Here is a 17424-nt window from a genome sequence, read left to right as displayed (position 1 = left end):
GTATCTTGAGAGTGTTACACGTGTCATATTGTTTCTTATCACCCACATCACATTTTTGCACCTCTCTTTGCCCAGGAATAACTTAACACAATTAAAATACAGCCTGCAATTATGTCGTATTAATTAATGTGTTTGAGGATCCAACATAAAGATAGCGAGTGGGTCGGGAGACAAGCAAATCTGTTATTTTGACACTTTGAAAGAAAGCTTTTTGAATCTGCTCATTTGCCAACAAAGGTTTCTGCACAAAGTGCTGTTTTCCCTATGGAAGTTCACAATTATTTCTAACACAGCGCCCTCCATCGTGCAGAGATGAGGCCAAGCACACCCCAAATCCTATTCTTCACAACAGGACCGTGTTTTCTGAGCACTGCTCTGCTACAATGGCAGCCACAAGCTGATGGTTCACACCAGACATCACCATATCTCGCTGTTCACATCATTACCAAACCCTCACAGCCTGTCTGTGCTCAGGCTGTATGGGAAAACACATCCTCAGCACTACAGGAAACACTGCCTAAGTTCAAGTAGGGTTCACTCGGCGCAGGGTTCACAGCACAGTCGTGCTGTTCAAGGCAACAGAAGCTTCCAGGACTCTGCGATTTAAGAGAGGTTCCCTGACACACTTACATAAAGTTGTCTCTCAAACACAGAGCTTTTACTTGGAGCTTTGTGAGAGATGCAAAACAGGCAGGCATAAAGGGAAAGCGAGCTGCATATAAATCTTTAAGGCAAGAGGGATCTTGCAAATCTTATTTCTTCTCTCTGTTCACCCCAGGTCATCATACAACTGAATATAAAACCCGGCAAATGTTATTTTTGTATCGAGAGCAGCAAAGGAATTGTACAGTAAATTTGCCCTGATTCACCCATGCGAGGGACCAATTTGGCAGATCATCCATCTTGTTCACTGTACACTGTCAGGGATGGCATGAATTCCCTACATGATAAACAGATTTCTTCTCGGGTCTGCGTCCTTTAACCCACAGCAAGGTCAAAATTATGGCTGCCTGGCTAATAAACAGCGTGCCACTCGCTCAACTTCCCTCTAATTTTGTCCCTTGTGCCAGCTTACACAAATCTTACCGAGTAACCAGAGCAGCTGCAGATTTCCTATACAATTCCTCATCTGTGCACTGCAAAACACACACATGGAGAGCAGAAAGGATCCTAAATAAAAGCCCACCCAACAGCCATGCAGGAGTCAGCAAAGCGTTCGGTGATGCCTCCTCCTCCCTCTCCTTCCCTGCCCAGCCTCATTATGTAAACAACAGAGGTAATCTCTGCCATCATCTATCACCGCAATGCTCGATGCTGCTCACATATTAGCTTATTTATTTTTTATATCACATACCAAGAGCTTGCTCGAATTTCGTTTTTAAGACCAATCTGCTGCTTATTTACTCAGAAAGGTAGGATTACGTGGCTCTAATTCTGGAAGGCAGCGCAGATGACAAACTGTTGTTTTCCTCCCAATGTAGAGTGGTTCCAATGAGACATTATGTGCATAAACCACAAATAACTCCAGATACGGTCCCTATTCCGCTTCTGGCGCTTTTCCATTATGGAAAAACATTTTCAATGTGATACAAATATTGGAGGAAAAAGGTCCATTATTTGGGAAAGTGAATTTGATAATCGAATAACTCAAACGTTTCCCATTCACCTACTAAAGAATTAAACAGACATTTGGAGTGCAAGCGATTGCCGACGGAACAAAGGGAGAACAGGATGTGTTCACTATTATGCATTAAACTGCCAATCTAAAGTCACTACAGTTGATACTGACAAGTGCCATTAAAGATTCAAAGGCCCCATAAATGCATTTAGGTGACGCAAATCTTCTAAAGCTGCAAATACAACCAAGTGATGGAAGGCCAAAGCCACGTCCCTCTTAGGTTACTCATCTGGAATCCATTTTTGGGTACAGGGAAGTTAGGCATCACCAAGCCACTCTTAAAAGCACACCTGTATGTGCCACTAAACAATAATCAGATGGAGATCAAGTACTGGGAGCTGACATCTAGCATCAGAAACACTTGTCAAGAGTTGACTGTCCTCCATCCACAGCTAAAACAGAACATCTACTGGACACCGACACCAGGTATGGGATGCTGATGGGGAGCCTTCAACTCTCTGAAGGCAAGTGTGTCTTTTAGGAAGAGAAACACATCTGATTTAGTGTGGGGGAACCAGAGTGCATCAGCTGGGCAGACAGCCCTGCTGGTAACACACACAATCCCTACACTGTCTGTAAATGCTCTGGACTATGATTATCCCACCAGGGCCCATTCTGGTGATGCACAGCAGCTCCTCCACCTGCAGAACGCAACTTTTCCACCACAGCCTTTGCATAGAAGCAGCAGGACAGCACACCCACAGCACACACATCCGTACAGAGCACCCTGCCCTTTGTCCACCTGGGAACTGCTGCATTGCTAACGTGAGCTGAGCTAATAGGCTTCAAAGTGACTCAGGGGAAACAAGGTACGGAGCACAGAGAAGTTGGGGAAGATCATGCGAAACGCAGAAGGCATTTAGGGACCTCTAAAAGGATTATGAAAAATACTGTATCTAAAGACAGCAGGCAGACAACAGCTGCCTTAAGTTTCGGGGAGAAGTGGATTGGAAAAGCAGATCCACTGTAATTTTCGGAGACAAATCTCTGTAGTTTATCTGATCCACTATTTAAATTTCAATACAGAGTCCTCTATCTGCAGCAATAATAACCTAAATTCCATTTAGTGTTCATTTGAGCAGTCAGGATAAAGTCATTTCTTATTATCTCCCCACTGTGTAAAAAACAGCTTGAAGGTAGGAAGTCAGCAAGCATTTTCACCAAAAAGTAATTATTGTAAGTGACATTTTTACTGCTGGCATGCCATAAGGCGAACTGCGCATTTGGAAGGACAAGTTGCTAAAACAAAATGACAGGGTACTCCGTGACATTCCGACAGGAACCCAAACATGATTTACCCAGCGCTCGGTTTGATGCACCGCTTCTCTCGGTGTCCACAGCCCAGGCTCCAGGTCTGCAAAATCCAACCCCAAGTTGGACACACTGAACAGCCCAGGAATAGCAGGAGTGGTGATGTGCCATGCAGGGCAGCAAGCACCCCGTGCTCTGATCCCTTCCTCTATGGTAGATTCATACAGAAGATGAAAGTAGCCAGATACAGATAGGAGATTTCTTGGCAACTTCTTGAAAGCGCATTTGATATTTCAGGGCCCACCTTCACCTACCTGTACAGATGAGTTAATGGACAACAACAGCCCTGGCAGGACGCCTGAGATCCCAGTATCTCATGCTGGGATGAGGTTAAGTTCTGTTCTCCTGTTTCCAGCCACTGAGCTGCCCAGTCTGTAGACCATAAACTAGTTGTGTTTGCCAGCATCTGGAAATCCCAGGCAGAGCTTTTGCTCCCCATCTCCCACCTGATGGTAACCCCAGGCTCTCCTAAAGCACCCAGCAGCTCTTCCCATTAACAGAATGCAGGTCTGGTCTCTAATAGATCAGATCAGCATTTGTGGAGCAGCGCTGCAATGCATCCCACTTCTGACTAATTACACCAAAACACCCCTGAATGATGAACTCTTTCTCACAGGTAGCGTTTCTTGGTGGATTTATTTTAAGTGCATCATTCCTGCCTATCTACACTGTGCAAATTAATGCGGCTTATGAAAATACAGTCCTCCCTGGTGTTATAAACTCCCCCATCTATATGTAGGGAGCACGGAAAGCTCCCTCCAGCCTGCACACAGAAAGACACCATACATGTAGGTATGTACAGCCATGCTGCAGCAAGTACTTGCCACAGTTACAGATCCCCACTGTGACCCCGGGGACTTTGTTTGTTTGTTTCACAAACGTTTTAACTTGGGGGGGAAAATGTTATTTTGGGTTTTGGCTCAGGGAAATTGCATGTGGCTGGGGGAGGGGTCAAAGGAAAAGCCCTTCGGGGAGGCACAAAGAGGTCTGTATGTCTGCACTGAGAGGGGAGGAACCAGCATGGGGTCAGCAGGGGAACAAGAAGAACAAAGGTCCCCGTCCTGCACAGGAACAGAGTCATAGGGATGTTAGAGACAAGCACACAGGACTAGTTGGATCATCATCACCTGAAACATCATCAGGCCAACACTCAGGTCAGCTCAGCAGCCCCAAAGCCTTTTCCAGTCTAAGGGGTGACCATGGAAGAGGTAAATAGCACAGCAAACACAGCAAACACACAGGGAAAGCTTCCTCAAGTGCATGCCAGCTTGTGCATGGGTTCCTGAGGTAGTTTTTGCATTGGAAACTGCTGAATGGTGGCTTCTCATGTTCCTTAACAATTAAAAACAACCTTCATAAAACGGAATCAGATTTTAATTTAGGTGATTAATGGCAAAATCACGGTGGCTTCAGAAGAAATTCCTGTGCTCTGCTAATCTGCGCTTAACATGCAGATTCTTCCGTACTTATTAAGTACTATGGGCAGGACGCTTATGGGATGGATGTGAGTTTAAGGGCTGGACTCCCTCCCCAACAGTCCCAGCTAACAACCACACAGTGTTCTTAAAAGCAAGCACTCCTTAACAGAGTGACCCCAATGGCGGCTGCACTCCTCTCCAGGAGCAGCACTGGCAAAAGTACTGAAACAAAATGACATTTACACTGTATGCAACAATATTATAAAAGCGATTAAGGTACATTATTTTACACATCCTCATAATCTCTCCATACTGCTTTACTTAATTTGTGATAAAATTGTTGAGAAAGGGTACTTAATGTAGGACAGTCAGTAAAAGTAATTTATCATCTTCCCGCTTCGGTGCTCACGTTATCAGCGAACTCATTTTCTGCATTCATCATGCAATCAGCCTATTATTTGCATATTAATCAGGCAGTGGACCATGAAAGAGCCGCATCCCAGCCAAATGCTGCACTATCTCAGGAGGAACACTCAGTAATTATCATACATCAGTGTTATGATGTGGTAATTGATTATAACATCTTTCTGTTGCCCCTGGGGAGTCCCACTGCTAACCCAGCTTCAGGCATTCTGGGCAGATTTTTCTCTGAAAATTAGAGAACCCATTGCTGTCCTTTCATTCGTTTTTTTCCTACCTTTACAATAGGCAGCTCTCAGAGCAGTTCCAAGGCACTTTTTGCCTTCATTAGAAAAAAGGAGCACATCTGCCTCCTATTAAAAAATATAAGGAAAAAAAAAAACCAAACGAACCCAACCACTCTTAAATAACACTTCTTGTCCATCCCCTCTTTCAAGGTCTGGTGGCTTTTGAGGTGCAGGCATTGCTTACATAATGCCTCTCCCCATCAAACACAACAAAACGTTGCAACTTCAATAGACAGTAATTGCAAAGTTCGTCTAAAGGCAGTGGAGCTGCTTTATTTAGGTGCCAAATGAGAGGCTAATTTTGGTCCTCTGGTAAAGGACAAATGAAACATCTGCCAGTTCCAACTCGCGCTATTTTTAGGATCCCAGTTCCAGGGGGGTAAAAAGAGAGGAACAAATCAAAGCATTGCTGTAGTTATAGGGCAGTTAATGCCACACCTCATTTGTCCGTGCAGAACCAGATGGGGGGAGCTACATGGGGAAGGCTCCCATCCCAACCTCCCTTAGGCAAGAAAATGCACCTGGGTGGATGCCACAGGAGAAGGTGTAGGGAGCACGTGGGACAGAACTAAGTGTGGCTGGGCTGGATGACCTGGGAAGGCTGGAGAGGAACAACAAGATGCTCCAGAGCAGCTCTCTGCCTTTGGACAGCCCCATCAGAGGGATCTGACACCAAATGGGGATGTTCTGTCAAGCTCAGGCTGTGCCAATGAGTGGAATCAAAAGGATTATTCTGGGGAAGAATCACTCTTTTCAAGCACGCTATTATAGGGAAGGACTCACAGAGCCAAGAAAAAAACGTATTTTAAGTTGTTATTAGCAGGATCTCAAAGAGTAAAAGTGGAATATTTAACCATCAGTCTTACTTCTTGTTTCTGATAGCTGCTGGACTTCCTCCTTTCATTAGGCTTATTAATCAGACATTGTTCTATTTTCACTGTTACTTAAATTTGATTTCAAATACATCTTGCTTTCAATGCAAGCTCTGCTTCCTATCAGATTTCAAATAACCACAGGATCCCTTCCTGCGCTGTTTCTTTGGATGGCTGTGGGCAGGTTCTAAGACCTCCAACACCTATCAAATGTGGTGAGACAGAGTTGTCAGTTTTTCTCCCTTCCTGCTGCACCCTGAAATGCAAAGGACAGGCTGGGATGGAGCTTAGCAGATATTAATTTTCTGGTAATTTTATTTCTTTTTTTTTTTCTTCTTAGGACCAATTTGATATAAGTAATGCAGAACTCTTTATAATCGTAAGAGGATTTTGTTGTTCGAATCCAACATGCTGCTTATTTCCCTGTTCCAGAGCTACTTTGTGCAGAAGACAGCTGCCTCATAGCTCCATCCCCATTACAAAATGGAAATAACAACCTGCGCATTCATTGCCAGCACACCTCTTTTTCAGTATTTTGGAAGGAAAATAGCCCATTATCTGTTCTTTGAATTGAAAGCAAGGCAATTTTCATCCCCAGAGGAGCACGGTGTGACTCAGTGGGCAGCGGGTGGGGCTGGTACCTGGGAGGGCATCTCCATCCCAGCAGCTCCATCCTGCTGGCAGCAGTTCCTGTATTTCCTCTTCCTATAAACAACCAGTGAGCTCCTGCCAGCTGCCAGAGCCTCCCAACAGCAGAACTCCCCATCTCTTCGGAGCCCTCCCGACCTCTCCTGCAGCTGCCAGCCCATGGGGATGGAGCCCAGCCACTGCCCCAGCTCCTGACCCCCCTGGAGCTGTGGCCCGGCTGTGACAGCTCTGCTTGCCTTTCAGTGCTGCTCCAGTTATTTTTGCATTTGGCTTTGTAATGCAGCAGCTCTGTGCCTTCCACACGGCTCTACTACAGTTGGCAGCTGGCAGGAGGATCCCAGTGTACCCAGGAGGAGAGCAGGAATGGGCCCCTTCCTCAGAGGCTGCTCCTCTCTGAATGGGGGAAGCAGTAAGCACCAATAATTAATGGAATGAGGTAATAAGTTACAAAGAACAGACTATCAGACTGGATGGGAACTCAGAGTCCACCCATCCCCAATCCCCTGCCATGGGCTGGCTGCCCCCCACCAGCTCAGGGCAGCAGTGCCAGGGCCATCTTCATAGCAAAGAATTTCCACCTGACATCCAACCTAAACCTCCTCTCTTTTAGTTTAAAGCCATTCCTTCTTGTCCTGTCACTATCTGCCCATGTACAAAGTTGTTCTCTCTCTTATTGATTAATGAAATGACAGAAGCCAAAGCTTACAGAGCTCTAATATCCAGCACCCATGGGGAGCAAGGATGCTTGGACTGATACCAAAGGGAAGTTGAAATACCTATTTACAACCAGAGTGGGAAACTTCTCGAAAGCGGACACCACCAACTCACTGCCGTGCTTCAGAGTGAATTAAATTTGTCTTCAGAATCCAGCAGGAGTCTCCTCTTGCCATATTAATGTGAAAAGTGTGTTGGTGCTTTGTCATTGTAATTCAGCCGCAAGGAATATCTGCCTAGAAAATAGTGTTCGCTCCGTGATTACAGCTATGACCACAATGAGGATGGAGTCATCTTCTGCAAGTTTAATCACTGGGTGGCTCAGTGTGCAGAAAGGAATGCAACCAGGATAGAAATTCCTCCCAACTATTCACTAAGCATCCCTGATGGACAAAGGGCTGCAAGGATAGACCCAGGTGACAGGCAGGAGTGAGCAGGTGATGCCCAGCAATGGCATCCAATGTTAAGAACTAACTCAATGCTATCACTTTATGCTGCATTCACAGGTCCCAGTGAGGTGCCCTGACAGCAATTCTCCCAGCTTTACTCATACCAGAAGGGGTTGCCAGGAAGGTTTTCATGGTCCAAATGTCAGAGAAATGGCACAGAATACGATCACACACACTACAGACAGACTGCAACAGCTGCCCGTGCGAGGAGCCAACTGATACCCCTTGGTTTGAAATCAAGACAGCCAGGGCCAACTGCTGCAGCACCGCAATCTTGAGCCCCACACAAAGAATGTGGGAAGCTCCCCAGTGCACAGCACTGTGTTTGGGGCTTACAGAGACAATGCTCAGCCAGCTTTGTGGTTCAGCTCCTAACTCCTGCATCCCGCACACAAGGAGGTAACTTCTTGACCAAATGCAGTCTCAAAACCAGTCACCAAAGCCTATCCAGCAAAGGAAGTCTTAGCTATTAGAGCCACGTCATCCCTCTCCCATTCTACAGGCTACGTTAACCAGAACCATTTCATGCCAAGCACAGTTTTGCTCACTCAGAATGCTTGCAAAATGACTGCAAAACCATCTCCCTCTTCCTTCCGATTCACCAGCAAAGCACAACTAACCCACACTGGGGGAAAATCCAGCAGTGCCACCAGCTCAAATGCTGGTGGCATCTCCAGGTGCAGCGTGCCCAGCCCCACAGCCTGACCCCCATCACAGCCCAGAGCACCAGCAAAACAAGCCAGTAAAACCAGTACAAGGAAGGAAACCACAGCCCATGCTCCACTGCCTCCATGTGCCACACGGCCCCGTATGTGTTGGGATGGTAATCTCAGCATCATCCCCTATGTGGGCTGCAAACCTGAGATGAGATTCTCTCTCTGCACTTTATTTCTCTCAGTGCAGTAAATGCGGCATCATCCTGACAAACAGGAAGAGCCAACCTGGTGCAATGCAACTTCCTGCCCATCTGGCAGCTTCTGAGCTGAGGAATGAGTATTATGCATTAAAAAACACATAAGGCATGGCTGGGTCTGCCATCATTCTCCATCATGTCTGCTAGCACCGTAACGACGGGAAAACACGCACTGCATTCTGACTTTTTATCAGACTTCTTTCCCAAGAGACAACAAGAAGTAATTTCCCTGTTGTTACCAATGTTTTATGTTGAAAATAAAGCTTTTATGCATATTTTAGTTGATCTAAATACAGTAGATCTTGGGCTTTAAAATCACCAGATAATACACAATTATCTCAAGCCAGATTCTGATTTTGAAACAAGCTCTAATTAGCTGCCCATTTTATGCTGCTATAATCCTTTCTTCAACTCCCATGAGCGTTACCATTGCTAAGCAGCATGAGGTTAGGAATGATGGATGATACCCAGAAAGGAAGACAAACAAAAGGGAAATTCAGAATCCCCTGAGATCACCCGCAGCTGTATCGGCAAATGAAGATTTCCACATTAGGTCATAAGACGACCCTTACAGAAACACACACCAAAAAGGCACGTCTTTATCCCGCTGAGTATTTGCTAGTCTTTAATGTAGTATATAGAGAGTGTGTGTCCTTCACAGAGGATACGCACTAAAGCGAACAAGAATTCAGCCTGCCTGGGAGTAGTTTGGAGACGAGCAACAACAGAAACATCTTAATGACATATAGATGCTCACTAAAGATAGAAGATGCCGAAATAAAACGAACCAATACGGGCTGTATGCAGTGCAAGTATTCAGAACAACATCCAAGCACATAAAGCTTCTCCCAACACGTGGCTACCATCCAAACCCAACCCAGCCCCGACCATCAGCAACGCAACTAAATAAGGGCCAAATTCATCATGAAAAAATGCTGATGCCGTTGGGTGACACTAATTCAACTTTTTTTCCTTTTTTTTTTCCATGTGATTTGGTCCAGGCTTTTGACACATAAATCATTAAAAAGGCAGATTTACCCAAAGGGCATCAGAGCATTTAGGTGGAAAGAAACGCACAGAAGAAATGTTAGGAAAGGCACAGTGATGCTATTTTTGGCCACCCAGGGTATGGACGCTGATTCTGTGTACAACACGTTCACTAGGACTTGCATGGGGCTCTTCTCAGCACCAAAGCTGAGGTCACAGAGACTGGACCTGGATGGGTGCACCTGGTTGGAGTCTTGGTATAGACTGATTTCAGGTATTTGTATCAATAGAGCTTGCAGAGAAGAACAACAAGCCTGCTTTATCTCTAATGATATCTATATGATGCCCCTCTACTCGTCCTTACACACAAAAGGCTGATGGGTCCATCTGTCCACGTGTAACAATGGAAAAACACCGGACAAAAGAACAGATTTTCATGAATGAGGTGTTAATCAAAACCTTACGATCTGGAAGAGTAACAAAGTGGGTCAGAACTCCAGAAAATCCCGCTAGTTTGATATAATGGTGCCAAACAGTAACGAAAATACTCACAGCTAATAAAAGCTGGAGACGTTACTACGCGTGTTGACACTCCGCACACTGAAGACCTTCTTGGCAAAGCACTCAGGAGCCACTGAATGTATTAGTTTAATTTCACTTCTTTCCCTTCATGCATTCAACAAGCTCTGAGCCAATTATAACACACGGGAAAGGCTCCAGACCTTTTCTCATTTTAAAACTGTTCTGATTAATTTCTGCTTTAAAATGACAAGTATGCAAGCCTTCCTGCCTTGATTTTCCTGGGAAAAGACCTAAAAATTGTAGCTGGCTTTTTTTCCTCCTCCTCCTCCTGCCCTGCACTGGAGGATCTTTCACAACTGCGTCATTATTTTTACCTTTTCCAACCTATTTGCTGTGCGTTTAATTACAGAAGAGCCGCTAATAAAAGAGAACGACCAATTAGTCATTCAAATTCGCCTTTTGTTCTGCGCGGTGTCACAACCCCCTCATTGCTCCACACACTGAGAGGTGCTGAGGAAAAGAGCAGCGCCTGGTAAAACAATTTTAATCATCGGGAAGGAGAAAGGGAAGGGCACGAACCCATTTTCTCATTGCTAAGTTTGCTTTAAGGAAAGAAGGACAGCGATCATCAATAACGGGATTTTATGAGCTGATAGGAACGCGCTGCGTCACAAAATAGGAGCTCAAGGGCAAGAGCTGACAAACGAGACCGGGAGTGTGGGAGTGCAGCAAAATATCACAGCAGCAAAACTGAACTTCCTGAAGGAAATCACTTCCAGCTACCAGCGATCCTCCTGGGGATCCCCAAGGTGGTCGGATTTTAATGCTCTGGGTTTGCCTTTCCATCTTTTCTAATTACAGTTAGTCATAAATAGGATGATTAGCAATAACAATGCAGCCTTTTCCCAGCTCCTCTGATTTCAAATTCCACTCAAAATGGCTATAATTAATTACTCATATTTTCCATGCCGTCTTAGGCATTTATAACCGTTACTCTCGCGCAGTATCGATGCTGCATAAAGAAGTCAATGGCAGACACTTAATGAACAGCAGCATATAAAATGTCACAGGAAATGTTCACGTTTTCTAAATGCCTGCCTATAAGTAACAACAGCTTCACGACTGCAAACAATTTTCCCCATTTTGGCTTTGTTTTCATGCCTTGTTTTTTTCTTTTCCAGCAGCATGTTTTTGCTTTTATCTATTTGTTTTTCAGCTGTTCTTCTTAAGAAAGAACACGGATTGAATACCATCATAGATTTTCTTCTAGTAAAAGCTTTTAGAATGCAAAATATTTTCCCAGTAGCGAGGAAAAACAGCTCAGTTGGGATATTCACATGAAACCCAACAAGCTCCAGAAAAGGAGCTCTTCAGAATGGCAGGAAGGTGGCAAAACAACATAACACACTGTGTGATGTGTCCTGAAGAGCTGCAGCTCTCACATATGGGGCATGGAGTGGGGCACGAGCACATTTATGGAGTACAGAACAGTTTCTGTGAGTGCAGCTGATCACTGCTAAGTGTGGGTAGAGTTTGGTATCTAACAGCAGGAGCACAGCTGTTCTGCTCCTTCCTATGCTGTGGCCATTGATGTAAAACCTTTAGCAATTCTCTTTGACACCCATCTTTGTTACATCTGCTTTCTTGGCAAACAGGAAAGGGGGGTGAAGCAAGGTCGGCTCGGGATACAGAACGAACACGTCACGCCGTCTTCTCCCCACCTTCGAATTAACAAAGCAGATTTTGTGCAAATGGAAGTGGAAAAATATGGCAGCGAATCAGGCAGCTGGGGTACGCAGATCACATTACAAACCAAAGGCTTGTTTTACTGCCACCGTCACACGTCAGCCTGATAAGCTGAACTATGGTAAAAAAAACATCTTACGGAGCCAAGGATCCCTAACATCAGACAGAGTCTCTTCATCTAATATATGCAGCCAAATATGTGTATGCCCTGTATCTGCCATAGCAACAAGGAGGGAAGGAGGAATTAACTGGGTTAATACAAAAAACAACGGAAGGGTCTCCTGTATGATAGAACAAAACAAGAGAAACCTCTCGGCATCAAAGCAAAAGAAACGTAACAAAAGCACAGAGAATTATTTCAGAGCAAATCATTGAAACCAGCTGATTACCTGAGCTTGCACATCCCTGCTGTAGGGAATCCTGTAATGATGTCACAGAGTGAAGGACTAGATAAGAGAGGAGAGGAAAATCAGGGAACAATAAAAGGAGATGCCAAACCACAAACAAACCGTAAGCAGCTCAACAAATAGCAAACGGCTGAGCTCAGCAAGGGCACACTGCTCATAGAAGTCAGTGGCATTATAAGGGTACTACCGAGGCCAAGCTCTAGCCTGGCCTTTCTGCATCAGTGGGTATTAGGATAAGAAAGAGAGTCACAATAAAAGCATAATTGCAACAGAGCATTCCCCCTTCAGAGCTGAGTTCTAGCTCACCTCCTGAGACAGCAATCAATATTCTCCTAGGGTCAATAACAGTCCCCTATGTGACACTAGAAAACAACACACAACATTTTCCAGCTCTCTGGCTGAATTTTTTTGAGTTACGTGTGGAATTCATGCCTACATAACATCGTCCTCATTAGGAACTCCGTAACAGCTGCTTATCAATTAGGCAGAAACGAGCGCTCCTTGTGTAAGTGCTCCCAGTGAGACCCCTAGGAGCCGGCTGGGATGCGAGGCCAGCACATGGCTGAAGTCCTGCTCACTGCAACCTTAAACAGATCTCCTCCTCAACTCAAACAACAGAGTGGAATTTTAATTACCTTGTCCTTGTTGCTGCCCTTGTGCAGGCAGGACACACTGTCCCAGCTCACCATTCAACCAGAGCTGCATACGAATAAATGGTTCTCGGCCTTTTTGTGTCAATTTACTCCATGGCTTTGGCCTGGAGAGCATGTCACTGACACTTCCTTGGGACAGCCCCAATACCTGAAGTGAAGCAACCAAGAAGGGCATGTTAACACATTTGCTTTGAAGGGGATAATGCAAGTCACTGCAGCTTCCTCTACTGCTACAATGCTCAAGTCATTTTAATGTGGGCAATTAACAAAACTCGGACAACGACACGGATATGCACTGGGATGGAGATTCCTTTCCCTTGCCATTGCTTTGCTCTGGAGAGCGTTTTGTGCTGTGTTTCTCTTTATCCTGCAGGAGCAGCAGTGCAAACAGCAAAAGGATGGTATGAGATTTGCATGCTTTCCATCCTGTCAAACACTTTCATCGGTTCTAACAGCAAAAACACAGCACAGCAGCACACAGAGGTAGATAAAACAGGACATGATTGCCACGTATTTTGTTCTCAAGCAAATATAATTGGGACTTCTGAGACTAGGCCTGAAATTGGTTCATTTCTTTGGTGTGAATTCTAACGATGTGTGTTTTCACCTGTAGCAGCAGCAGCTCCATGACAGCAACTACTCAAGAACACGGCCATGCACAGCAGAGAGGGGGTTCAGATGGGCAGGCTGCTCATTTGCCAGGAGCTCAGCACCGGGTGCAGGGATTAAAATTCACCCTTATGAAAAGTGTCACAGGATCCTTAACGACCCTGAGAGGTCAGGCTTTTCATTTAGCATTTGGTGAAAAGGTAACAGGGCAATGGCAGCTCCTTCTGCACCACTGGATCCATTCAACTCGCTATAGGAAGAAGGAACATGGGGTGCCCACCACTCCTCACAGCCTGCAAGTGCTTTCTGGTGCTCAGTGCTCCTTATCTTGGTCTACATCTGTCATCAGGTATGCTTAAACACCTGGGATGCCCAGCACCAGATACATAACAAGGCTGGGAATTGACTTCAGACTAAGGAGATGGAGGGGATTCTCCATGTGTTGTTTAAATACTCCTGTGCACGTTACCAAATAATAACAAAAAAAGGAAAAATGCTCTCATGTCCATCATCTTCAACCAAAACAAATTTAAGACTCTCCAGTCACGGCAATGGCATTACTCAAGTATTCCATGAATTCATTACATTAAGCATGAAATACCGAGTCTCAGTGATATCTGCTTCAGCTTCCCATGTTTCCAAACATGGCGGCCCAGTTTCTAATTGCAAGGAACTGAAATAAATCTTTGTACAAAGTCTGTGCAATTCACAGGAGGCAGGAAAACCAGCACTTTCCTTCATCAACCTAAACAAAAACATTTCAATTTCCATAAAGCACACGTTCAAACCCCTTCTGTGGCACGGCTGTGTTAAACTGAGCTGTGTACTGATGTAAGGAGCATAAAGCACATCAAAACACCGGGGTAATAAGAGAACCAATTCTTTACCTTTTCCCCAAAGATCCTTTGGCAGATGCCATTCTTTGCTAGCTTTTCTTTGACCTGCCGCGTTAGTTCTATCGTATCCACTTCCTGGTACATATAAATCTCATACTGCTCAGGTGTCAGAGGAGGAACTGAAGGTTTGGATGGCTTGGACAAGGACACGATAGGGGATGAAGGGAGGGGGCTATTTTGTGGCGTCTCACTGCGACTCGCCCCAGTCATGCTCAATTCAGAACTCTGCGAGTACGGAGATTCAGCGTTTGGCCACTCTTTCCAATACTCTGAAGAAGATGGTCCTTGGAGCTGGCTACGATCTGGCCTAGTCTGATTGCTGACCTTTTCTTTTCCACCACTGGCTTCCTCAACTTTTATATCTTCGGGAAGAGCTGCATTTCTTCTCTCATGCTGCACAGTATTCCACCAATGGTCCTTCCAAACACCACCACGTCCCAACTCATTTTTAACATGCCTCAACATACCCTGGGCAGAATCACTTATTCCATGAAGCTCTAAAACAGGCGCCTCCTGCGGCTCCTTTTTGAGCCCAGAGAGGTTCTGCAATGCAGAGATACTGGAATCAGTAACAGATGAATGTTTCTTCAGGGATATGGCCAAAGGAGGATAGCTGGAAACCGAAGACATTGCAGATGTAGATACTAGTTTGGGGGACAGGATAGAAATGTCAGCTTGAGACAAAGGTGTTGTTTTTAAGGCAGGATCAAGGGCAGCCTGCTGTGCCTCCATTTCGCGTCGGGCTTGTTGCAGAATGGATCGAATAGCATCATCAGAATTGCCACTGCTAGATGCAGAAGGCGGCTGAGCCGGCTCAGCTATGAAAAACAACCAAAAGACTAAATGCAACAGAGGAACATGCTTTATATTCAACATGCGCTACTGTAAATATTTCCCTGTATGAAAAAGGGCTGCAGTAAATTTCTGGATGGGAGGGAGGGAAGGGGGGGAGGTTTTCACTAAGCAACGATTCTCACTTTTCAAAGTAAGGTAAGATTTCCAAAGTTCTGCACTGGAAAATGTCTATCATTGCCAAAGGGCTGGACGTTTGCACGCACTGACCCAACTGCAGAAGGCTGTTACCATTTGCATGCTTTCCACCATTGTAAAAATCATCAAATAAATGAAAAATCAAGCCTTCGACTCTTCTTCTCCCACCCCCAAGTGGTCAGTAATGTTTTATGATTCTATTTACAGAGTTATTTACCCTTTCCCTTCTATGAATCATAACGCACTCAAAGCTGAGCACAGCTGCATTCACCTGGGTGGCCTATTAATAACCTCTTATGGTATAAATAAGGTGAATCTTTCTATACTCCAAAAATAAAGCACACAAATTACCACAAAGCAAGAAGTTTAGTAACTGAAATAAACAGCTCTACAAAAACCAGACTGACGCCTCCACACCACTCTGTGCCCCATTCAAACCTCCAGAATGGAGACATGGGTGCTCTTGGAAGAGATAGCACCTAAAGGAGGTACTGAGTGGTGAACTGGGGTTCTGCAGCAGTTAGGGGATGAGCAGAGCCTGGAACACAGGCATACAGTTATCTCTGCAGAATATGAAAGCTTTGCAATGGCATCTGTTCCATTATTTAAGTTAGCTTCCACTGAGGATCCCAGTGTATGAAAACCAGTTCCTTTGAAAGCCACTCTATGCAAGATAGGAAGTGAAGCACTTGGGAATCCCATACACTGCAAACAGTGACCTCAAAGTGAAGTGAGACTGTCCTAGCAATATGCCTCACCTGAACACATTTCCAGATCCTTACTTTCCTTCCTGCCATATGCTGCAAGACATGGGAAAAACTAAGTGGGAGAAGACAGTGAGGCCATCTTTTCTGAGCTACCTACTGGTTTCATAGGGAGTTTGGAGGCTGAGTTATATTAGAAAGGAAGTCTGACACACTCAGCTAACAGATGACACTGAACAATGTGCTTCCAGCTTCCTGCCCCCATTTTTCTCTACATCATCACTAGTGGCATAAACTCATTTAAATCATGTATGAACAAGTATTTTACATTTTGCCATGAAATCAGCTTAGTTTTCATTTCCAAGATGACCATGCAAAACTGCACATCAGCGTTCATTCTTTAAGGAAATGAAACAGAAGTATTGCAAAGCAGCGTCTACCTCAGCACCAGCCCTCTAGATGTACTGCAGATCCCTTTAAAGCTAAGAGACCTGTGGAGTAGACAGGAACATTAACTGCATGGCAGCATACAAAGAGAGACTAAACTTATCTCAGGCCAAGATGTTAGACATTAATGAAATTGTGGGGAAACAAAATTCTTTTGGGACTTGCCAGCTTGTTCATTGAAAAAGGCCTATGTATGTCCTTACATTCTGTAACCAAAATCAAGTCTGCCTGTATTATCATTTGAGTACACAATGTGCACAGTAAGCTGGTAACTGCTGGCTACCCTGTGACCTTCACTCCAGCAGATCCCCTCAGCTCCCTCTCCCATATAACTGTGTCCCTGGGGCCTGAAAGGGAGAGCACTGAGCAAAGGCCCCATCAGCATCAATGTGTATTAACTTATCTTGGGCAGCGCTACAGACAGAAACCGCTCCACTAAATAAAGAAATTTTAAAAGGCACTTTAAACCGACATTCAAGGTTTTAAGAATATAATTAACTGACCAGAAAGCTCATGGTAATTGTTTTAATTAAATTCGGAAATAAAAGGAGCGAGAGACAAAATGAGGCTGTACCTGTTTTCTGTACTTGCAGCTCCCTTTTGGCTTGTTCAAGAATGGATTTGATGGCTTCATCAGAGCCAGTCTCTGTGGTTCGGATTCGTGTGGTTATATTACCTGAGGAGGAAAACAAAACCAATGACACTGGGAAAACTATCATTTCTTTGGCTTTTTTAAACACAAATGCAGACAGT

The 17424-nt window shown here is 44.8% G+C and overlaps 1 protein-coding gene across 3 annotated transcripts in view; it reads right to left on the bottom strand.

The window, feature by feature from the left end:
* The window catches only part of CUX1 (cut like homeobox 1), a 151227-nt gene that overhangs the window by 24741 nt on the left and 109062 nt on the right, over positions 1-17424 (bottom strand). For 2 of the 3 annotated variants that reach the window (XM_032448384.1, XM_032448386.1), the window contains 4 exons: positions 17246-17347; positions 14522-15348; positions 13008-13173; positions 12355-12411 (listed from right to left, as the gene is read on the bottom strand). In XM_032448384.1, coding sequence (XP_032304275.1) covers positions 12355-12411; positions 13008-13173; positions 14522-15348; positions 17246-17347 — 1152 coding nt within the window. The remainder of the gene's footprint in view (positions 1-12354; positions 12412-13007; positions 13174-14521; positions 15349-17245; positions 17348-17424) is intronic. The other variant, XM_032448385.1, reaches the window with a different exon arrangement.

The sequence above is a fragment of the Coturnix japonica genome, chromosome 19 (assembly GCF_001577835.2).
Source record: "Coturnix japonica isolate 7356 chromosome 19, Coturnix japonica 2.1, whole genome shotgun sequence".
Taxonomy (NCBI): Eukaryota; Metazoa; Chordata; class Aves; order Galliformes; family Phasianidae; genus Coturnix; species Coturnix japonica.
Note: the sequence above shows the minus strand (reverse complement) of the source record. Positions and strands in the feature narration are given on the sequence as shown.